The 22,363-nt window shown below is 53.5% G+C and overlaps 7 protein-coding genes and 1 non-coding gene across 8 annotated transcripts; 4 read left to right on the top strand and 4 right to left on the bottom strand.

Moving 5' to 3' along the window:
* Window positions 1-931: 931 nt before the first annotated feature.
* Window positions 932-2,863, bottom strand: J4E88_008908 (uncharacterized protein; the record flags this gene model as incomplete). The annotated part of the gene is made up of 1 exon (XM_049402515.1): window positions 932-2,863. The coding sequence occupies one exon, from the start codon at window positions 2,861-2,863 to the stop codon at window positions 932-934; it is 1,932 nt and encodes a 643-aa protein (XP_049251752.1).
* A 2,399-nt stretch (window positions 2,864-5,262) lies between these two features.
* On the bottom strand, window positions 5,263-6,939 carry J4E88_008907 (uncharacterized protein; the record flags this gene model as incomplete). The annotated part of the gene is made up of 1 exon (XM_049402514.1): window positions 5,263-6,939. One exon carries the CDS (start codon window positions 6,937-6,939, stop codon window positions 5,263-5,265), a length of 1,677 nt encoding a protein of 558 aa, XP_049251751.1.
* A 280-nt stretch (window positions 6,940-7,219) lies between these two features.
* J4E88_008906 (uncharacterized protein) lies at window positions 7,220-8,434 on the top strand (the record flags this gene model as incomplete). Its single annotated transcript, XM_049402513.1, has 1 exon — window positions 7,220-8,434. One exon carries the CDS (start codon window positions 7,220-7,222, stop codon window positions 8,432-8,434), a length of 1,215 nt encoding a protein of 404 aa, XP_049251750.1.
* Window positions 8,435-8,660: 226 nt separating this feature from the next.
* Window positions 8,661-11,174, bottom strand: J4E88_008905 (uncharacterized protein; the record flags this gene model as incomplete). Its single annotated transcript, XM_049402512.1, has 1 exon — window positions 8,661-11,174. One exon carries the CDS (start codon window positions 11,172-11,174, stop codon window positions 8,661-8,663), a length of 2,514 nt encoding a protein of 837 aa, XP_049251749.1.
* An 888-nt stretch (window positions 11,175-12,062) lies between these two features.
* On the top strand, window positions 12,063-17,366 carry J4E88_008904 (uncharacterized protein; the record flags this gene model as incomplete). The annotated part of the gene is made up of 1 exon (XM_049402511.1): window positions 12,063-17,366. One exon carries the CDS (start codon window positions 12,063-12,065, stop codon window positions 17,364-17,366), a length of 5,304 nt encoding a protein of 1,767 aa, XP_049251748.1.
* A 483-nt stretch (window positions 17,367-17,849) lies between these two features.
* Window positions 17,850-18,695, top strand: J4E88_008903 (uncharacterized protein; the record flags this gene model as incomplete). Its single annotated transcript, XM_049402510.1, has 1 exon — window positions 17,850-18,695. The coding sequence occupies one exon, from the start codon at window positions 17,850-17,852 to the stop codon at window positions 18,693-18,695; it is 846 nt and encodes a 281-aa protein (XP_049251747.1).
* Window positions 18,696-19,166: 471 nt separating this feature from the next.
* Window positions 19,167-19,275, bottom strand: J4E88_008902. The gene has a single exon. It is a non-coding gene; the product is annotated as a tRNA-Ile (tRNA).
* A 740-nt stretch (window positions 19,276-20,015) lies between these two features.
* On the top strand, window positions 20,016-22,330 carry J4E88_008901 (uncharacterized protein; the record flags this gene model as incomplete). Its single annotated transcript, XM_049402509.1, has 3 exons — window positions 20,016-20,323; window positions 20,374-21,671; window positions 21,729-22,330. The coding sequence occupies 3 exons, from the start codon at window positions 20,016-20,018 to the stop codon at window positions 22,328-22,330; spliced, it is 2,208 nt and encodes a 735-aa protein (XP_049251746.1).
* Between the last annotated feature and the right edge of the window lie 33 nt (window positions 22,331-22,363).

Below are 22,363 nucleotides of genomic sequence, written 5' to 3'. Positions count from 1 at the left end.
TCATGCTGGGGACCGTACCCTATTGTTGCGCTGCATTACGGTAACTTTGACGTCGCTGGTCCTTCGAGATGGCGTGAGGCTTATCGACCTCTCAGGCAAGTCCCATTCATCGATTCCAACATGAGCAGGTTCAAAATTCCCAGGACTCGGAGCCATCGACCATATACATACCAAGGCCATAAGACCCAGTTTACCTACCTCTCTATCCTGATCGTGGAAGAGGCTACATGAGCCATGAGTGACCGTGACCTCGAACCACTACTGCGGAATAACGCTCAGAAGGCGCCAAATGGATAGGGTAGCATTTTCATCGTCGTATATCGCTCAAGTATCTGCCAGGGGTAGCTTGCATCGTGGAGACGCTTCGATTCCAAGAGTACCTGTGAAGGCTGAAAGGTAGCAGCTCACGAAGAACTCGAACTTTTGGAACCGCTTTGAGGTATACAAAGTTTTTCACAAAGGACTTTTCAGTCACAAAACATGGCTCTGGAAACTACATGAAACTTTTGAATGAGAGCCTAAGAGGCTGCCTACTCTTGAAGTCATACACGAGCTATCATAAGTATCCGAATCCAGCCCACTTGAATCGTTGTAGACGCCTGGACGAGCTGCGCACGAAGGTTTCTTGGTTCCACTGAGCTACCGTTCATCCATTTCCACTTACCCAAGCCATAGCTGTGCCGCGAGGAAGTTTTCGTGTTTCTTGAGGTCGCCATAACCATCTCAATCTCCGTCCATGAGCCTGGAAACCTTCAGATACCTGCAGAGGTAGGGGTACGAAGTCAGTGTATGTCTCAAATGCAGTTCGTACAGCCAGAACTTACCTCGGGTCTTGGTATGTCCAACCATCTAAGCTAAAGCTGGAGCTCCAGTCATGTTGACGAGTATGTTGAAAGTGAGCTCTCCCTCGCTGTGGACGGGGAGGCCTGTCTTATCGTATGGCTACGAGTTGCATCCCCGCATGGACAACTTCGAGCGTGCGTAGTAAGATTCTCCAACGCCCATTGACGAGGAGAGATTCGAACCTGACGTTTCCGGTTTCCTCTTGTTTAACGAACCTTGTCCAGTTTCCCTGCTCAGAACGTTTGATCTTGCACAGTGCTTCGGTGTCGCTGTGTAGTACCAGCATGCCGTCATCTGTTTCGGTGGTGAGCGGCACAAGCTGGCCGATCACCTCTCCGATCAGGATACCTTCAGGCAATGTCGCGGCCGCCTCCACGTAACGTCCCCGGTCACGGTCTCGCTTGATTCGATATGCGTTTGGAGGAAAGCGTAGGCATTGGCACGGAGCTTGAACGCTGCATATATGACACTTAGCTCCTGGCTCGGCAGTCGTGGGGTCGGTATCCCAATCGCCATCGTCGGAGCAGTGGTGGTCAGGGCCAGAGTTGGCATTGAAGTGCTGCCGGATGTGACCTAGCCAACCCAATCCTGGATCTCTGTCGTCATGGTCGTCCAGGTCTTCTCCGAGGCCCCTGTTCCATACAAATTGCTGGTAAGCTTCCTCGCTGCAATGCTCAAACTCAAACTCAAATTCTTCCGATTTGTTGTAGAGATCGTATACACGAACACCTACACGTAGGAGTGCTGATGCTATGACAGAAGATTGGTTCATCACGGCGGAAAACTCAGATACATCCTTGTATGTAATCTTCTTGCACATGTCAGACGACACGTAGTATGGCGCCTCAAGTGTGAGTGGAATGAGAGCCAAGATACCGACATTGGGGGAGCCACCTGGACAATTTTCGCAGATGCTGAGCCATTTCGCTCGCCGCGAGTAGACATTTTTGAAGGCCAAGAGCGTTTGCTTGGTGGGTTCAATACCTAAGCGTTGGAGTACTTTGTGCACGAACATCTTGTCCTTCTTCTTGTGTAGGCGCGTGCTGTGCGCGAACTGGTACTCGGCTACCCGCAAGCGGAACAGACCATGATCGCGCTCGTTCTCAATGGCCAGAACCTGTCGATGAGACGAGGCCACTTGAGCGACTGCGTCGTCCTGTTGCAAAGACACGATCGATACGGGCCTCTGCGAGCGCCACGCTCGGACGAGTGCTTTGATTTGACAGAGAGTGCTCTTGCTCAGCACAGAGGCGGCGACGCGTACGCCCTTCGTGTATGCGCTGGCACCGAGATTGACGTTTTCGCTTAGACTGAGTTTGCGCATACGCGCCAGCAATTGCGACGTTTTATCTTCTGTTGGAGCTTTGCGTGACCTTACATTGCGTTGCTGCGGTTCCTCACTGGGGTTCCTCTTCACGCCCTGTTGTCCGCTTCCCGCCTCCGTCACAGGAACAAACAGCTCACTAGCTCTATCATCGCGACCCTGCTCAAGTCGTTCCGATGCCCGTACCGTCGGTCTGGCCACAGCATCTGCGGAAGCGGAGGTGAGGGGATTAGGTGCGAGGCTTGGATCTGGGCTGAGCTGCTCCCGCTTCACGGACGCCGGACTCTGCACCAATGGACTACCCAAGGTACTTGCGGGTGTTGATGGTGTTAGTGAGATTGAAGTAGGGTCGGGATCTGGAACCGGGTCTGGGTTCACCGGCATTGAGCCATGCGCTATCGAATTACCCGAGGAACGTGTGGGACTGTCTGGCGTGGGTGCGGCACCTGCGTCCCGGGCTGCAGCAATCTTCTCTAGTATCCATAAGAAGCTCTTTAGACCGCCAGTCATCTCCTCTAACAAAGTCTCCTTATCTCTCACTGTTGGTGTTTTCGCAGTGGTTTCTCTCGTCTTGACGCCCGGCGGTCGTAGTCCGATCAAAGAGCTGGCCCTATTGGTTAAATCCGCTAGCTCTTCTAGATCCGCTTCCATTTGTTGACATGTCCACCCAGGCAGCGCATCTTCGGTTGCTTCCATCGTTAAAGTGGGGTGTTGGGTTGGTGTGGTCTTGGTGTCTCCCGAGGTCTTGTAGTGTGTTGTGTGGATGGAGGAGTGTAGAGTCAGAAGTCAAAATCTCGCTCTCACCTTCACCTCATATCAGTGGATACCTAGGTATTCCCCACGTGCTGAGCCCTCTCACCAGTAGTGCGGGCGGTGAGCTACCGCAAAGCTTGATGTAAATCCTGCTCAAAATGTGCACTCTCGAAAGATTGCTGCGGTGAGACTGCTTTCGTTTAGCTGCAATGTGTGGCGTATACATGCTATTAAATTTTGATAAGTACACGATCCCTAAGCTGATATATCCTCCAACCCTGACATGTTCTTCAGACAATGCCTCACACATTGTGCCACCTCTAGTAGTATTGAAAGTGACTTTTGGTCCAGAATTGTGGTACCAAACCAAGGAAAAGGAAAAGACATGTAAAGCGATTCCATGTGCGCCCATTTGCTATCGACTCGAGCCAGTTCAGTGACACTGTGTCTAGCCGCTGCTACACCATCTATATCATGGCCATTGTCGCAAAGATTCTTTGGTGTGTACCGAGGCTGCCATCTCCAAGTCCATGAGTCTAATCGCTGAGTGTTTTGAAAAAGTCTTCCGTGTTCGCAGGTTGAACATGAAACATCTGCACCGAGATTCTCAGAACAGATCATGGACGTGTGCGCCTGCAATTTGTTTTTAGAAAAAATGCGGAGGGAGATGTAGAATAGAAGAGAAGAGGAGCGGAGTAAAGTTTGGAGCTATATATACGACCGAGGCACACCTTCAGCGCTTAACTCGAACGTATAAGTTTTGGGATACCATGTGCTCTGCTGCATGTCTATAAACTTTCCAAAAGCGATGCATCTGGCATGAAACATCATGCTCGGATTTTAGAGAAGCGAAGCCGTCATGTCTACATCAACTGCGAGTTTTGATCAAGGCGAATCTTTCGTGGTTCTTTTTGATACGAACTGGATGCAGCGAGCATCTTGGATAACAAGTTCAAAGATTTGGAGGCGGCCATGTTGTATGCGTTGGGGCTTTTGAAGAACAGCTCACCAACATGAACTCGTATGTTCCTCTTTTTTGGTAGTTCGTGGCAGGCAGACAGCGAAAGACATCATACTGTTCGTTGTCATATTCGAAACAAGCCATGTCCCATGCCCTCAAGCTTTTTTGTTTCGGTATAAAAGGTAGGGTAATGGAAGAATGAAGGTGGGTGTGCCAGACGTGATATCTATACCCATCTGCACTAGCACAGAGCAACGCCATGGTGATGTGGATGGCGATCTTTTCATTCTCAGCGGTGCACAGCGGAAGCCGACGCAACCGCCCGATCATGGACTGGGGTAACGGTCTTTTTTGGTTCACATGAATATCATGAGGAGTAGAACCATGGCCATATCGAGATTGACCGTACTTTTTGAGAATGTGGGATCGCATATGCTGCGGCCCTCGTCGTTTTGGTGGAATGAAAAGACCAGAAGGGCAAGATTGTATTCAGTGTACCCTGAGCGATCGAACGCGACATGAGATTCTCTTGACGATGTTTTAGCACATACAGGTGCGTCGCAGTTGGTTTTCGAAAAGTTGCTGGTGAAGGAAAAGAGCGAGGAACAGGCATCATCTCATCCCCACAAAATTTTGGAAAAGGCCATGTACATTTTCTGACTTTGTTTTGGTAAAACAGAAGATTTTTCGTGTTCTTACAGGAACAATAGAGAGGAGATGCGACGGGGACTTAAATATCGTGAGCCGGGGCCACGACGGCGGACATGGCAAGGTTGAGGTCGTTTTTGAAACGATCGCGGAGTCCGAGTTCCACAGATCATGGCCACATTGGAAGGCCTTTTTGGAGATGTATGCACATGGACACTCTTCGGTTGTGTTTTGAACAGCGGAAGAAGGACGTGGACATTTATCAAAACGGAAGACTTTTCGAGGCCAGGCCATAGCAGTGACATGCGATGCTTTTGGAAAATTGCAAAGGCAGTAGTATATATGGAATAAGGTCCATGGGCAAGAAAGCAGTGTTAATATAGACGTCGTGCCAAGAGAAGTGCGTTTGCGTACTCGTAGGAAGGCGTGACGACTGCAATAGGATGGTGGTCCATACCATGAGCGGGGCATCTGAGTCTGTACACTGTACCGGTAATTTGTGTAGACTATTGAGTTAGTGTAGTCGAAATGTAGCGAGCAAACGTTCACTATCGAGAAGCAGTCGAAAGAACCACACACGATGAAAGTGGTGTAAGAATAGTATTGGGTATCAGAATACGCGACGATACGTGGCAGAAGCCGCGAAAAGCACAGAGCGCAAAAAGAGTGTGGCCGAAACCAAAGAAACGACGCTCGCGACCAACCTGGTAAAGACCCAAGATGACTCGCTCCATCACTTGTACTGATACTCGTTCTCGTCATCACTGTCATCCTGTCTTTCAAGCACATCTTCAATCTCCTCGTTCAGCAAAAGACCCATATCATACGTCTTCTCCCTGATCTCATCCGCCTCTTCCCTGCCCACCGAACAGTCATCCATAATGAGCAGAATCGCCGCCTCAGGCACCATAACAGCTTGCACAAAGGCCGCGATACCGGATGCTTGGACGACGCGATCCTTGCAGTTCTTCATCTCCACCTTCAGGGTATCCATGACACTCTCCGTGATGACGCGACGGCCGTGAGGACCATAGTAACCCGGGTAAGCGGCCTTTTCGTCAAGCGCGTATGACTCCAGTTCCTCTTGCACGTCTTCTGCCAGATCTGTTCGTCTCGAGGGGACGGCAGCCGCTTTTCCAGTCAATGCCAACGGTTCGTAGCGATCTCTGTGTATACTCGACCGGTCATTGTAGAGTATTTGTAACAGCGTCGCCTTGCTCCTGCGTATTCGTCTGGGAAGCGCTTTCCAGTCAATATCCGGGTATCCCTTCTGTGTGTACTCCTGCTGTGCCGACTTCTTCTTGTGCGCATGGCAAAATGCGGACTTGTTCTTGACCGTCTTATCCTTGCCTTTCCAGAAGTTCCAGTATTCGTCCTGCTCGACTGGCTCCGAACATAGTGTGCATCGTGAGCCTTCTTCCTCTACGTCGGGAAGCTTCCCGATGTAGCTGCTGATGTCGTCGAGGGCTTCTTGTGGTGCGCTGGAATCAGGCTGTGAGGATGGTGGCTCCTGATTCTCCTTCCAGCTGCTGAGTTGACCAAGGAGTTGGGCGGTTCTGGCTGCCTTTTCTGCTTTCTTCAGTGTCCTGGGACTCATTGGAGTGATCCCTAGTTCCCTGTCCAGCTCTTCGCCTTCGAGTATCTTAGGTGTAGCATCGCCGCCTTCGGCTTTTGTGTCTTTCACCTTCTTCTTCTTCGGTCTACGTAGTCCTTCGATATTGTTTTGTGGTCTGTCGCAGTCTTTTGGCAGCGCAAAGAGCTCTTCGTCGTCTAGACCAATGGAACTGGCATCGCTCTCGTCACCGGCTTGTGACAGGCCAGTCCGCGATTTGTTCTTCACTCCATAGGTCTGCCCCGTAGTCTTTGACGCTGCCTTCCCAAATTTCTTCGCAGGTGGTGGTAGTGCGTGTATATTCCTGATCTTCGAACCATACCCCTTGCTGTTCTTACTGGTCTTCTGGGAAGTGTGTTCCATACCCCAACTAATCGGACCATCGTTGGCTGACCCTGCAGACGACGCAGGTGTGTTTTCCTTCGAATCGTCGAATATCGTCGTGGCTTTATGCGCCTGACCACTCTGATACGTCCCACTCGAAGGGGCACGTATTATCCCAATCTTCTTTCTCGCAGCCTTCTTCTGAGGTCTTCTCAGAGTTGTATCCTCGGTATTCTTCGACGTAGGTATAGTGGGTTTCGCGGGTTGGACCGGTTGAGGAGGGGGAGGATGCGATTCGTTGTCGGAGGACACGGGCTCGGCATTGATATCGATTTCTTCCTCCTGGTTTGTGGATGGAGTATCGTCTTTCGCCTGTCGCTTGGGCATGGGCTCTTCGTGATCGTCCTCGCCAGCATGCCGCTTTCCACCAATGTTTCTTAACAATTTCGGCGCCTGCTTCGTCAGGTATACCATTGCCGCGCATGAATGAAGGAAACCGAACGAAAGAAAAAGATACAATGCGTCCTCGAGGTAATGCGATGTCGGCGCACGTGAATGTATAGGCTTCCCGAGACGGACTCGAGATCATGCAGCAACGCGCCTTCCGGCGTTCCACCCCAGAACGCGAACACCGCGTTCGCGCTAGTCTGTCTTATCGATAACGCCCGAGCTCCGCCAAAAAAAGTTACCAGAACTTGCCAACTCGGTCGCAAAACTTCCCAAACAACATCGAAACCCCCGGCATATCCTCACGATGGCTCTAGACGAAGCGCTGCAGCAGCCCTTGAACTTCACCGGTCATCGGCACATGATCTCGCGCCTCCTCCTGGCAACGCTCACCGGCCGACCCGTTCGCATCTCGCAAATTCGCTCTTCCTCGACCACACCCGGCTTAACACGCCATGAGACAAACTTCATCCGGCTGCTCGATTCGGTGACGAACGGCTCGCAGGTTCAATTCAGCATGACGGGTACGACATTAGTCTACAGACCCGGTCTCATCACCGGAAGTGCCGAGGGCCTAGGAGCCAGCGGCGGCGTAATCAGACACGAGATACCAGCCGAGTGCAGAAAGAGGGGCGTAAGCTGGTGGTTGATTCCACTCTGCGTTCTTGCGCCCTTCAGCAAAGGAAACATGAACGTCGTCTTCCACGGCGAAGGCTGCGTAACAGCCTCCACAATCGCCGGCGACGTCTCCGCCGACACCGTCCGCACCGCAATCCTCCCACTGTACAAAAACTTCGCTATCGAACGAAATATCGAGCTGCGCATTCTCAAGCGCTCTTCCGCGCCCGCAGGAGGCAAAGGCGCAGGCGGCGAAGTACAACTCGTCTTCAACCACCAAGTTCGCCTGCCCAAGACACTGCACCTACTGAACCCAGGCCGAGTCAAGAAGATAAGAGGTGTAGCCTACTGCGTCGAAGTCCCCAAGAGCAACAACGAGCGCATGACCTTCACCGCGCGAGGCATCCTCAACAAATTCGTCCCAGACACGTACATCTTCTCCGACGCCAGCGCCGCGCCCTTAATACCCACAAACGCCAAAGGCCACTCCAGCGGAAAAGTAAAAGGCGCCGTGGGTTTTGGAATCAGTCTCGTTGCGGAGACCAGCACGGGGTGTATATACTCTGCAGACGTATGCTCACCACCCGACGGCGGCGTGCCTGCAGACGAAATCGGCAAGCAATGCGCATACCAGCTGCTCGAGAAGATATCGCAGGGAGGATGTGTGGAGAACGTTGCGGCGCCTACGGTGCTCATGCTCATGGCTATGGGTAGCGAGGATGTGGGCAGAGTGGCCCTGGGCAAGGATATACTGGGCAGCGAGGAGATTATACAACTCGCGCGGGACTCCAAGGTCTTCGGTGGCAGCGCATGGGGCTTCAGGGAAGCTGGAGGCGAGAGGGAAGAAATTGTTGTTAGCGTTGTAGGAAGAGGAGTAGGCAATGTGGGAAGAAAGGTTGCTTAGATTTCTTCAGTTTGGGAAAAAGTTATGCGCGCAAATATGATACCCCCAATTTCTCATCATCTATCTTGGTTTGATGGCACCACTTGTTTTAGTGTGTATACTTCGTGTGGGCGTCACTGAGACGGCAGGTAAATACGTGTCTAAGCAAAGAAGAGACGCCGCCCAATGATCTGATTCGCATAAAACCACTGTACAAAAAAAGCTGATGCTAAAGCTGGGGACGTTCCTACTGCCTCTTGCCCGCCGAGCTCGCTCCACTACCACTGTCCTCATCGCTCTCCTCATCCTGATCCTGAGCATACTTCTCGTTAAACCTATCCTGGTCCCGATACGGGCCCTCGCTGCCCTCGTCATCACTCAGCAAGTCCTCATCAGACTCGCCAGCAAAAGCATCATACAGCTCTCCACCCCTCTTCGCGCGCTTCTTCCTGCCTGCAGCACCAGAAAGCAAGCCCGCGTCATCTCCAGCTTCGTTGTCGTCCAGAACCTCGAACTCGTACGCATCGCGCGAGTCCTTCATGCGCTTGCGCCTAGCAATGAAGAAATAGGTGCCGAGACCAGCCATGAAAACGATAATCAGGGCGAGAGCGCCGTATATCCAGATTTGGGTGCGCTTCGACACGCCAAAGGTGGGGAAGGGGTTAGGTAGGAAGTTTTCAGATGGATCAGCAGACGCCGTGGCACTGGCACTCGCAGTCGCCGAAGTCGTCGTCTGCACACCACTGTTAGCTGGTGTCTGAGAGGGCTTCTGGTTCACGGGACGGTCGGGGTGGTCATCGGGGATGGATGTCATGGTAGGTGAGGTACCACTGGGTATGGTAATACTAGTGGTATGCGCCGGATGATCATCAATCTTGTCGTGATCGTCGTCGTCGTGCTCGTCGGGGATGGGGCGGAGTTTGGCTTTGGAGGCGTCGATGCATTCACCCCAGAGGCGGAGCTTCCAGTCGGTAAAGGTGCCCGTCTTCATGTTGCCAGATTTGACGTCTTTGACTATGACGGTCCAGTTGCCAATGGCGTTCTCTCCCCAGTGGGCGACGGACATGAAGGTCCAGTCAATGTAGCCGTACGGCGCTTCGTCGTCGCGGCGTGCGGTAGACAGATGCGAAACCATGCCGCTTGGAGATCGGAGTTCGACACTGAGATCGCCACGGCGCTCGTGCTCTACGTTCATGGTGAGCGTGATATGCTCAACACGGGCAAAGTTGGCCTTCTTGAGCATGTCCTCCTTGACTTCAAAGACACTGGCGAGGCCCTGGTTGCCTTCCGGAATCGCCTTCTTCACGTGCATCCAAGGCGAGTAGAACCATGCCTGGGGCTTGACGAGCTCCCACTCCTTCGCTTTCTCTACTATGGCGTAAGCGTCGAGCTTTCCGTATCCGAATTGATGGCTGAACATGCGATCAATCGAGGTTTTGGTCCAGTCGCTGGGCGTGTCAAAGGGAACAGCTGTCATAACGGCGAGCCATTGCATGTCGCGCCATGTCAACTCAGGGCGGGCCTGAAGCGCAAGGGCGAAGACTCCTACACCAATGGGTCCGGCAGCCGATGTGCCTCCGTGCTGGCTAGTGCACTTGTTTGCGCCAACATCTGTTGTGTGGATAGCATCGCCGCCGCCACTGCTGTATGTTACCACCAGCTGTGCGGAGCAGGCCTCGGAGTAGTATGGGTGGCCGTTGTTCTGGTCGATGGCGCCGACGGTGATACTGTAGATGCTGTTGGTGTAACCGTCGAAGTTGCAGTTGTCGTCGCTCGCAGCACCATTGCCTGCTGCGAAGACGTAGATGGATCCCTTTCCGCCGCGGCCCTTCTGAACAGCAGTGACCATGGCCTTCTCAATGAGGATACCTGGAGCTTGCATGGTCTTACCATCGTCGGGTGGGCCCCACGAGCACGAGTAGATGTCGTTCTGCTGCATCTCGAAGTTTATCGCGAGTGCCTCGTCGAGATCTGTGATGTCGCCCGACAGGATGCGCACACCTGAGATCTTCGCGTCGTAGGCAAGTCCGACACCGCAGGCGTCGTTCCTTCCGGCGGCGATTTCTCCCGCGCATCGTGTGCCGTGGCGGTCGTCGGAGAGCTTCGGGGTAGGTAGGTCTTCGTGGTCGTTGTAGTCGTGGGAGCCAGCAGCGAAGAAGTTGTCCTTGAGGTCGTTGCTGGTGTAGTCCAAGCCATCGTCGACAACGCATGCGGTAACGCCTTCGCCGGTGATGTTCTGCAGCCACACGCCGGTGACGTTTATGTCGTTCCCAGGCGTCTTGACATTGAAGATGTGCCATTGCTCTTCGAAGATGGGGTCCTTGATTTGCAGCTGGCTCGCTACTTCCCGCTGAGCTTTGATGGCATCCGTAACAGGGGGCCCCCGTTCTGGCAGTTCTGGGATGACGCTGCGCTTCCAGTGCCGCGCCTTGATCTTTTGCTTTTGGGTGAAGTGGACGCTGTCGAGAGGGTGGTACTCGGGGCCGACTTCCCGTTTCCGCCGCCGCCTCTTGAGTTCTTGTTGTGCGTCGTCTACAATGTCGTTCTCGTGCTTGGGGGCCTTGAAGACATGGTGGTCCTCGAGTGTGCCGAAGGGGCCCTCGTACGTCAGGCCGAGGTGCGCGGCGAGGTCTGAGGGCGATGCGGAGGGGGAGATGTGGACGGCATAGTAGTCGTGGCTCGAGTAGTTGCGGGGTGGGAGGTGCCTTCCCGCAGTAGCCAGTGTGGCTGCCGTCAGCAGGCTCCAAAAGTGAATGCGCATGGCGATGGCGCCGAGAGGGTATTAAGTGCAGCCGGCTGCGGTCATGTATCGTGTAGGGTCGTAGGGCGTGACGTGGCAGCGCGTGCTGGGGAAGTATGCGTAGGTGGGTGGTGAGGATACCGTGGGCGGCGAGTCGAGAGGGTCGTCGGTATTGAGCTTATTGAGGAGACTGATTACGACGACAGGGTATTAGATGGACGGATGGACCGAAAAGCCTATGCGCGCGCCGAGTGCAGTGCGCCGGGGGAACAATACAGGCGTAGTGTAATGGTGTGAAAGAGGAGGAAGAAGCACCTGGGGCGTCACGTCGAGGAAGCCGGCGACTGAAACGTTAATGTTTGACACTTCTCTGGCTTCTTCGCATGCAAGGTGCCTGTATTGAGACCCCCGGGACGCCTTCCCCTTGTGGCGCTAGTGGCCGCCGCCCTTGCCTTGCCGGTGGCCGTGTGGAGGATGCCTGTCTGTCCAAGATGCTGCCGTCCGTCCAGCTCGAGCCCCAGCCTCCTCTACCGCGCCCGCCACCACCATTCTGCGATATGCGCTGGCCATGGATAACTGCCCCGACCCTGCATCCGTACCGCTCTTCCTATGTCCTTGCACTTAGCATCTCTTGATTTTCCCGCGACACACCGTTGTCATTGCGCCGTCCATCATCGCTACCGCATATTGCACCCCAGCACACCTCCGCCGCCTCTCCGCACCCGACATTCTTAGGTAGCTACCCACCATCAAGGACTGCAATTGAGACGTGTATCTAAGACCGGATGTGATAGTGTAACCTAGCTACGTAGATGCGCCCGACCTAGTTTCGTCCCATCTCCCACAGGACGGTGGTACGCCCCGCTTGCTTCACCGTAACCATTACCGATCCCATGATCTCGTCGCATCATGGAAAACAATAGGAACAGCGGCTCCTTTGCATCGCGGGCCGTCAATCCTACTCTCCTTGAAGTTCCAGACAGCAATCCCCAGAAGCGCAAATCCTACCGCCGCCCGGCCGATGCGCAACCCGCAGGCGCATCCCCACCAGAGCCCGACATGTCGAATACCGTACCCAGCAACACTGCGCGTCCTGTCGCAACTGTGCCCTTGAACGGCAATGTCACAATTGGCAGCGGGCATAGGCGGCGGCAGAGCAGACACATACCGCCCCCGACGACAGGCGCAACGAGCGAATCTGTGCCAGCTGCCCCAGAAGTACCTCGTGCGCCACCTTCCTCATACCGAGACCCGTATGCTAGAGGGGTCAAAGTGCCCGCGCGCTCAAGCTCTGGCCGATCGCGCGATCCAGCCATCCAATTGAACCCGAGCAGACAGCAGGCGACTATCCAAACAGCTGCCAACAGACTGTACGAGCTGCGGTCACCACCCTATGCGCCAGCCGAACCATTGGCAGGGACCGTCCAGCGACGCGGCTCTCAGCGCAGACCCTCTGTGCCCGACCGATCGCCCCTGCAAAAGTTGGAGGGGAAGCTAGACGATATCAGCAAGGAAGAGAGAAGGGCACGGATACTCGAGGCGGAATTGGCCGCGCAAGAGAAGGCTGAGGCGGAGATGCGAGAACGAAGAGCACGAGAAGCTGCGCAAAAGCAACGTGTTGTGTCTGTGCCCATACCGGAGAAGTCATCCAGCGCTTCTGCCCCGACCAACAACGGCAGGCGCCAGGTGTCCATGCCGTTCCAGGACAAAGCTATGTCACCGCCAATGTCCCCACCCATGTCACCGCCCATGAGCGACCTGGAATCGGACGACGGCTATGCCTATGATCTCAGCGACCCATGGCACCCCTCGGATGCACAAGGAGGAGCAGTTCAGTCCGTTCAGCATGTGCCCATGCAAAAGGCGCAGGTTGTTCCCATGGCCTACCAGCCGGTACCGCATACTGATGCTGCCATACCGCGAGGAAGCAGCTTGAAGGGAAAGGAACCGGCGGGTTCACGGAAATCTGGCAGCTACAGCGATCGGAGTATGCTGCCTTCGCAGAACATGCCCAGGAAGCCCGTAGCCAACCCCGCGGGACTTGGTCTGGTAGGTGTCCGCGACACTTCGACACCCTCTGATGTATCTCGTTCAGAGAGCAAGAGGGGCCAGGGGAAAAGAGACAGCCGAGGATTCATGGCTGCACAGATGGAAATGCAGCAAAACGATATCGACTACAAAGGATCACCACGAGAGAATGATACTCAGCAACTGCCACGCAAGATACCTCCCGTTCCCCAGACCGTTCAGATACCGCCCATCCCGCCTGTCCCTCAGACCAATCGCAAGAGCGTCATGTTCTCTGAGTCCGAGTCGGACCTAGAGCAGCACGATCCTGAGAAGAAACATCGCTACTCCCGCCATCACAGCGAGCCGGAAAGGACCTACACACCCGCTCCTATGCTCGAGGAATGGAGAAGTGCACCGATCGGTCTCCTCACTGCAGATGATCTAGATCTGGACGCTCCAGCCAAAGCCAATAGCGGCAACAAAGCATGGTGGGAAGAGAGCAAGGCCTCTCGACGAAGACGTTCCGGAGGATATGCGGAACCAACTTACGATGGCTATGCCGACGATGCCCCCACACACACTGCTTTCAATCCACCACTATACCTCAAGTGTGGACCGCTCCTACGCTACACCGGTCTTCGGAGAGATCGCAGCGTTCCCGGACGTGAGCGTGAAATCTGGAGAGGCAGTATCATGATTGTTACTGTTGACGCCTCTTCTTCGTATGCCAAGCCGCCGACGTTGCGATTATTCAAGCAGCCAATGGACATACTTCCGCCTCCGCCGGAGGAAATTAGCCAGGACCAGCTGGACCCATCCTACGTCGATCCCATCGAAGGCCAAGTCAAAGTGTCGCGTACTGGTGAGGCGCTATACGTCAAGCCGGTTGACGAACTCGCAGAGGACGAGGACCTATCGCGCATTGAAGACGACACCGGTTTGTTCTCCACGACTCGAAGCACAACGAACGGATCGGGTTCTAAGTCAACCCGCATTCACAAGAAGGACGGCGAGAAGCTTGGCAAAGTCCGTGATTTCCCCGGTATACGCCTGTATGCTGAGCGAGGCGTGACCTTCTGGCGCTTCAACATCGAAGTCGAACTTGGCAGTACCCAGACACGCATTGCCTACAAGATCAACCAAGGTCCTGCCATCGGATTTTGGGTCCCAGCCAAGGGAGAGTCTATGAACATTATGTTTCACAGCTGCAACGGCTTCTCAGCCACTGTCGAAGCGAATGAGTTCTGTGGTCCAGACCCGATGTGGCGCGATGTACTGAACACGCACCAAACCCGCCCATTCCATGTGATGATCGGTGGAGGTGATCAGATTTACAACGACGCTGTAATGAGGCAAACGACTTTGTTCAGACAATGGACTGAGAACAGAAACCCCATGCACAAGCACCATCAGACATTCTCCGAGGAGATGCAGAACGAGCTGGAGCAGTTCTACCTCGATCGGTACGCAATGTGGTTCTCCCAGGGTTTGTTTGGCATGGCCAACTCCCAGATCCCAATGGTCAATATCTGGGATGACCACGACATTATTGACGGCTTTGGATCATACCCTCATCACTTCATGCAAACGCCTGTATTCACCGGTGTTGGTGCCGTTGCTTTCAAGTACTACATGCTCTTCCAACATCAGTCTGTAACCGCCGAAACCGACAAGACCGAACCGTCATGGGTACTTGGAAAGAGTCCTGGCCCGTATATCAAGGAGCGCTCTCGGAGCGTCTTCATGCAACTCGGTCGTCAGGTAGCCTTCCTCGGTCTTGACTGCCGTACTGAGCGTCAGCGTGACGAAATTCTTACCGAAGACTCCTACGACATCATCTTCGATCGCCTGGAAGATGAGATCATCAAGGGTGAGACTAAGCACCTGATCGTGCTCCTTGGAGTGCCCATTGCCTACCCCCGCTTGAACTTCCTCGAGAACATCCTCACAAGCAGGCTTATGGACCCTCTAAAGGCTCTCGGCCGCGCAGGAATGCTGGGCAACTTTGTCAACAAGTTCGATGGAGGTGTCGAGATCCTGGATGACCTAGACGATCATTGGACAGCCAAGCACCACAAGGAAGAGCGCAACTGGTTCATCAAAGAGCTGCAACACATTGCTTCGACCAAATCTGTGCGCGTTACCATACTCGGTGGTGACGTGCATCTGGCGGCAGTCGGACAGTTCTACAGCAACAAGAAGCTGAACGTTCCCAAGGACAAGGATCACAGATACATGCCGAATGTTGTGTCTTCCGCTATTGTCAACACACCGCCTCCAGACGTGATGGCAGACATCATCAACAAGCGCAACAAGATACACCATCTCGATTCAGAAACAGATGAAGACATGATCCCCCTCTTCACTCACGGCGTCGACGGCAAGAAGAGGAACAACACACATTTGCTACCACACCGAAATTGGTGTAGCATTCGAGAGTACAAGCCAGGATCTTCACCATCAGAAACGCCATCGCCACCCACGACCCCTGCGAACGGGCCGCGCATGGGAAGAACGATGTCAGACTTCGCGCCAGGGCAGCTGGTGAGAAGACTCAGTGGCCAACAGAGAAGACCTTCAGGAAGAGGCCGCGGACCACCTGTGTCTTATCGCAACAACCCTTCATATGCCGCCGCCGATGAAGTTCAGATCGGCCACCATCAACCACGGTCTTCGTTCTCGCCCGATCGATCAGAACCTGAAAGACCCACTCGTTCGCGACGCAATTCTCTGACATCGCTCTTCCGTCGCCGCGCGTCAGTAGATGTCGCCCGTCCTGACACGTCTGAGACCGCAACACCTCCCCTAAGCCGGCACAGTGTGTCGCAAGATCGACCGTCTACCTTCCATCGCCGACCCAGCGTACTGACTAAGAAGACCGAGCGACACCACGGCCCATATGTCAATCTTGAGGGTGGTCTTGACATCTGTCTCAACGTTGAGGTATCGCAGCACGACCCGGCTGGTATCACAATGCCTTACAGACTACTCGTGCCAGCGCTTACTTATGTCGAGCCTGAGGAGGGCGTCGTCGAGAAAGAAAGCGGTAGATCCCGTGGTTTCTTTGGCTCTTTCGGTGGCAAGCGCAAAGCGACGATCGGCGATGATGGGAATTCCATCTCGGGCAGCGAAAGCGGAAGTGAGCTTGGGGAGATGTCTAGTGAAGAGGACGAAGAGCGCACGCAGCAAAGGTACAAGGTCGGACCTCGGATAGTCATGCCGAGTATGGGGTCTCAGAACAGGCGTGGCTCTGAACCTGCTCCTGTCACTGCCATTGGCCCTGCAGCTCCCGTTCCCACTGCCCGAGAGAACCGTCTTAGTTCAGGCTTCCATGCTAACACAGCTGCGAATGTAGCTCCGAACCAAACGAACGGAATTCCCCGCGATCTCGTTCCAGAAAGTCAAGGACGACGAAGCTTGGATGCAGCTGCGGGTACCTCGTCAAGAGCTGCTGCATGGGACAACGTGGCCGCGAAACGGCACGTCAGCATGCCGGTCGCTCCTCCCGCTACCCAGACTGCGACCCAAGCGACAGCGACGCCATCCCGCTCCGCCTCCACGCGCAAGCAGCCTACCTATAACTCGTCTCACAAGTCGCAGCTCCCTGCGCCTTCGCCAGAGATAGAACCCAAAGTGCAGCGAAGATCCATGGGTGGTATCTTGAACCAGCACTCGCACGACAAGAAATGGGAGCATGATGCCCATGTAGCCGCTCATACACCTGCACAAACACAAAGGAAGGCGAAGCGGGAATCATACCCACCCCATCCAGCGATCGTCGGCGCCGGACCAAACTCGCCCTACTCGCGAGACGGACAAGGCCTCCAAGCACGACAAGACACAGCCGGAGGTGACTACTTCTCCAGCGGAGGCCGAGACGGCAAGACCCATCCCGCCACAGCACCGCGTCAAGTCGTCGACCCAGAATACACCGAGAAACCAGTCCAACGTGCCGACTACGCCGCACAACCACAACGAGGCGGTTACGACCGTACCTCTTCCTACCCGGCCTACCCCCAACGTAACGGCACTGCAGGAGTAGGCGCAAAGTACCTTGGCGGAGGCAGGTACGAGGACGAAGATGAAGATAGCTTCGATAGCGCTGATGACGACGAGGCTAGTCTCAGCGGACAGGAGCAGGAGATGAGCCAGGATAGCTTCGTGGTGCCGAAGCGTAAGAAGAAGTGGCAGATCTGGAAGTAATGGGTGAGGGGGGATTGCATTGGTAACGAGATTACGATTTGGGTACATGACTGGTTCGGGCTTTTTGCCCAGGGTACATAATGACGGCGCAGCGTATACCATGGTGTGTTTAGCGGGTTTTTAGAATAGCGACGTCCTTTTCTCTTCTCAATCCAATTTCTAATATCTTACCCTGGTTCCTCGCTTGGTGTCATGTGCGTCGATGGAAAAACTGGAATTACGACTTGTCATAGGCAAGCTGATGTTTCGATTGGTCGTCAACCATCACGAACCAAGGTTCCGACATCTCATCCATAGTACACTTAGGCGGAAGTATGTGTGAGCCTGGTATAATACAACACACATCCCAGCGACGTTCTCATAATCATCAATAAGCCTGCCGACTACATCAACTTCTCCCAGCTCCTTTCTCGCCGATAACCTGCATTGTATACCCTAGCCTTCACACCAACACAAGAAAAAGCCTCACCATCAACGCCCATCATGTCTCTGAACTCCCAACCTAAGATCCGCTTCACCCCCAAGATGCTCAATCAGAAAGCGAAGAAAGCCCAACCCACGCAAGAGATGTTAGATCTCGGCATACAAAACTCTTCAGACTCGGCCTTTTTCAACTTACCAGGCGATATCCGCAAGCGCATTTACGAATTTGCGTTCACTACGGGCGAGGTTATTCAACTCCTTTCCCTTGATGCGGACCTCGAAATCGCAGCTATTACTGAAGTAGAGGAAGATGAGGCTATGGATATCGATATCGATATTGATGATATGATGATGGGTCTTGAAATCAACGATACATCTCTATCCGACAACATGAAGCCCCAAACGCGAAACCCCTTCGCCGCAATCCTCGCATCCCGACAATTCTACTTGGAAACACACCTTCTCCCTTTCTACCACAACACCATCTCCTGCACCAACATAGAGGACTTCGCCACTACTCTTCGCCGCCTATCACCCGCCCAAGCATCCTCCATCCGCTCGCTGAAGATCCAGTGGGCGACCGCGCTGTTAGCAGTGCAGGAGCACATGGACCTATCTTGGGCATCTGGTATGGATCCAGAATCGGCCAGATCAGCACTGCAAGTGCTAGATAAACTGGAGAAGGTGGTTGTGGATTGGGCGGGGAAGAGGCGGATCTTTCTTAATAAAAAGAGGGTGGAAGAAGCGCTGAATGCGTTGTGTGGTAGGGAGATTGTTGTTTCGTTTGAAAGGGGCGGGGAAGAGTATCAAGAGGTTGTGCAGCGTGCGGGAACCGTACAGCAGAGGAAACGAATGGAGCGAGCGGACACGGCGATGGAGTGGTCGGCGCGTGCTTGGGATGCTTGAGGGTGAGAGGGAGGTGCGCGGGAGGGTGGAGATGGAGAGTTGAGAACAATGTGCTCATGCACTCTGACATGATAACCATGTTTGCAGTTGTTTGCCTGACGACCTGTGTTCCTACTCTGCGGTAGCAATCCATGTACATGTTGCTATGCGTTTCATGAATGTTGCTCTTTCTTGAAACCTCAGAATACATAGCGATGTCGACAGAGTAGGACAAGTGTGAAGTAGTAGCTGTTAGTTTAACTCATATGTTTGTTAGTATAATGCTCTTTGCATGCTCAGCATATGCGCTTTTCATTCTAGTTCTCGACAGGTGTTTAGAAGTGGGAATATTAGTACTACGCAAGGGTAGCCCCGCCAGCAAAAGATAAGGCCCACAAGCACAACCAGGCTGCAAGGAAAATGGCAAAAAAAGGTGAGAGATCACTAGTCCTGGTGGGGCTGGAAGAACTGTTAGTAAAGGAAATCGAATCACGGTTGTCTGGAAATCACGTACTTCGAACCCACGGCATCCGCATAACCTGAGATGAGGTCATAAGAGTCTGACGAATCTTATAAGAACGGCGCGCTACCACTGCGCCACAGGACTTTGTTGTCCCTGGACTTGTTTTTGGACATTTTTCAAAATGGATTGCTTATAGCCTAAATGTGGGAATGAAAGAATGTTGAATGTAGCCGGTACCCATCGATCGGTATCGTTGTACATCGCACAGATATCATAGGCGGGGCAATGCAAACGTCGGTGAGTGATGACACAAAGAACGCCGCTAGCCGGTGGGGTGGCTGGTGCCCGCCCGCGTGAGGGGATCGGCCAACCACATCCGCTTAGTTGGACCGTGAGACATCTACCACGGTGCTCCCTTCCGCGTTCCTTGCTTCACAACCATCGCTGTCACTCACCTGTCGGATACAATCGTTACACGCATCCTGAGAGAAGCCTTCCATTGAGTAAGTCATGATTCCAATCCTTCATCGATCCGTAGACACCCTTCTATCAACGTGGCGGGTGTCCGAGGTCGTTGCTTCTCTGAGTGTATGATGCTCGACAACAAGAGACGTTGGCCAAGGGCAGAAGTTCCATGCGCTCTTCAATCAATGATCTGTTTTATGGTCTGATGATTGTGTTCATTCCTAGCATCTCAAAGTCGGCTCTACTACACGTGGTATCCGTACAGCTACATCTACACCGCTTCCAAGCGTCTCCAACACGGGACGATCCTATATCTCAACACAATGGTTTAAAACCTAAATATGAGAAGTAGTCTATTCTGAGCACCCGACTAACATGCTCCAAAGATACCTTCTCTTGAGGCCAACACCAGCATGACGATCAGAGCCTCCAAGTTCACACCCGAGGTGCTACTCGAAGCGCCACGCCGTTCCGGAGGTGTCCCAAACTCTGATGCATCAAAAGTCGTATACGTGGTATCGACATACAGCTTTGCTGAACATTCGAAGAAATCCGAGATTCGCGTTCTGGATGCCGCAAGCCAGCAGACCAGTCTTGTAACGGATGATGCATCCTTTAGCGAGCCTTCATGGCTTGACGATGAGACTGTATTATTGCTAAAGTCGAATGATGATGGCACCACGAAGATGGTTGTTGGCTCCCCATACAACTTCGAGAAGACGTAGGTTCAATACTCCCCATATGAGTACACGACTGCTAAACGACTTTCAGCAAGCATACTGCTGTACATATCGACGGTCCAGTAAGCGACGCCAAGATTTTTGCCCTCGGTGATGATACCTTCGGTTTCGCTGTAGTCGGTAAGGCGAAGCCTGATGGAACGCTGTTCAACCCCGAGCTGGCCGAGAAGCCACATTCCTCGGGCAAGCTTTACAAGTCCGGATTTGTTCGCCATTGGGATCACTACGTGACGGAGAACCGGAACGCGATCTGGCTTGGCAAGTTCATCTTGAAGAAGTCGGAGAAGTCCCAAGATACAGGCGCTAACCCCGGGTATCCTCTGATAAATGCGCTAAAGGGAACTGAGTTGGAGTCGCCGATCGAGCCTTTTGGTGGAAAGGATCATTTCGACATATCCAGGTATGGCCTGGTCTTCACAGCAAAAGACCCTGGCCTGAACCCTGCGACACACACGAAAACCAACATCTACGTTTCCGCGTCTGAAACATTCTGGGATGATCTTCACTTCAAGGACCAGCCACAAATTCAAAATGTATCCATCGAAGGTTTCGAGGGTGCCAGCACATCTCCCGTCTGGTCGAACTCGCGTGGCATGATCGCTTTCCTCTCCATGAAGACTGACGGCTACGAGTCAGACAAGAACCAACCCTTCATTATCCACGATTACAAGAAACCTTCAGAGGTCACCCTACTCTACGGATCTGAAGACGGCAAGGGTAAATGGGACCGAAGCCCACAGTCAATATCTTGGAGCCCTGACGACTGGCGCCTTTACTTCACTGCTGAATCACGTGGGCGTGGAAACCTATACAGTGCCGGACCTCCTAAGCCTGGCGGCGAGAAGGAGCCTCTGCCATCACTACTAGTTCTGGGTGGGACCATCGGCTCAGTACAGGTGCTCAAGAACGGCGATCTTTTCTTGGCTTCCACCAGCTTGGTCGAGAACTCTCTCTACTCACTGGTCCCGCTAAGCACGCAAAGCAAAGACACCGCCGTCTACGATCTTCCCATCGACGATCGGCCATACGACTCAGACCCTGATAATCTGACAACCAAGTACATCTCTTCCAATACTCGCTCTGGGTCCATGTTTGGTCTGTCGCGCCACCAGATCGATGAAATCTATTGGGATGGCGCTGCATCCGGTACCAAGGTCCACGCCTGGGTTATAAAGCCTAGCAACTTTTCGTCCAGCCAAACATACCCCCTCGCTTACCTCATCCACGGTGGACCCCAGGGTGCATGGACGGATGGATGGAGTACGCGTTGGAACCCTGCAGTATTCGCAGAGCAAGGCTACGTTGTCATTTGCCCAAATCCTACAGGAAGTACGTGAACCTCGTACCAAAAACTGTATAGTAGATACATACTGACATCATTTCTAGGCACATCCTACGGACAAGCTTTCACAGATGCGATCCAAGGCCAGTGGGGCGGTCTGCCATACGAAGACCTCGTGTTGGGCTTCGACTACATAAAGCAGAATGTCAGCTACGTCGACACGAAGCGAGCCGTTGCCCTCGGCGCCTCCTACGGCGGGTACATGATGAACTGGATCCAAGGACACCCGCTTGGCCGCGAATTCAAAGCTCTAGTGACCCACGACGGCGTCTTCAGCATGTCCGGCCAGATGGCGTCTGAGGAGCTGTACTTCCCCTTCCACGACATCAAGGGAACGCTTTGGAATAATCCCGAGAATTGGGCCAAGTGGGACCCGTCCAGGTTTACCGAGAACTGGGCCACGCCTCAGTTGGTCATACACTCCGAACTGGATTACAGGCTCACCATCAGTGAGGGACTGGCAGCGTTCAATGTGCTGCAGTGTAAAGGAATTGAGAGTCAGTTCTTGACCTTCCCGGATGAGAACCATTGGGTGCTGAAGCCGGAGAATGGGCTCATGTGGCATACGGTCGTGTTGGATTGGATCAATAAGCATGTGGGATTGAAGACGTACACTGAGGCTCGGAAGGCGGGAACCAGCGAGTAAGGTCTCTATCGATTAATGAGGCTCTACATCGCC

Source organism: Alternaria novae-zelandiae (assembly GCF_023758075.1).
Source record: "Alternaria novae-zelandiae strain BMP 2774 chromosome Unknown scaffold_21, whole genome shotgun sequence".
NCBI classification, from domain to species: domain Eukaryota; kingdom Fungi; phylum Ascomycota; class Dothideomycetes; order Pleosporales; family Pleosporaceae; genus Alternaria; species Alternaria novae-zelandiae.
This window is presented reverse-complemented; position numbering and strand designations above follow the sequence as displayed.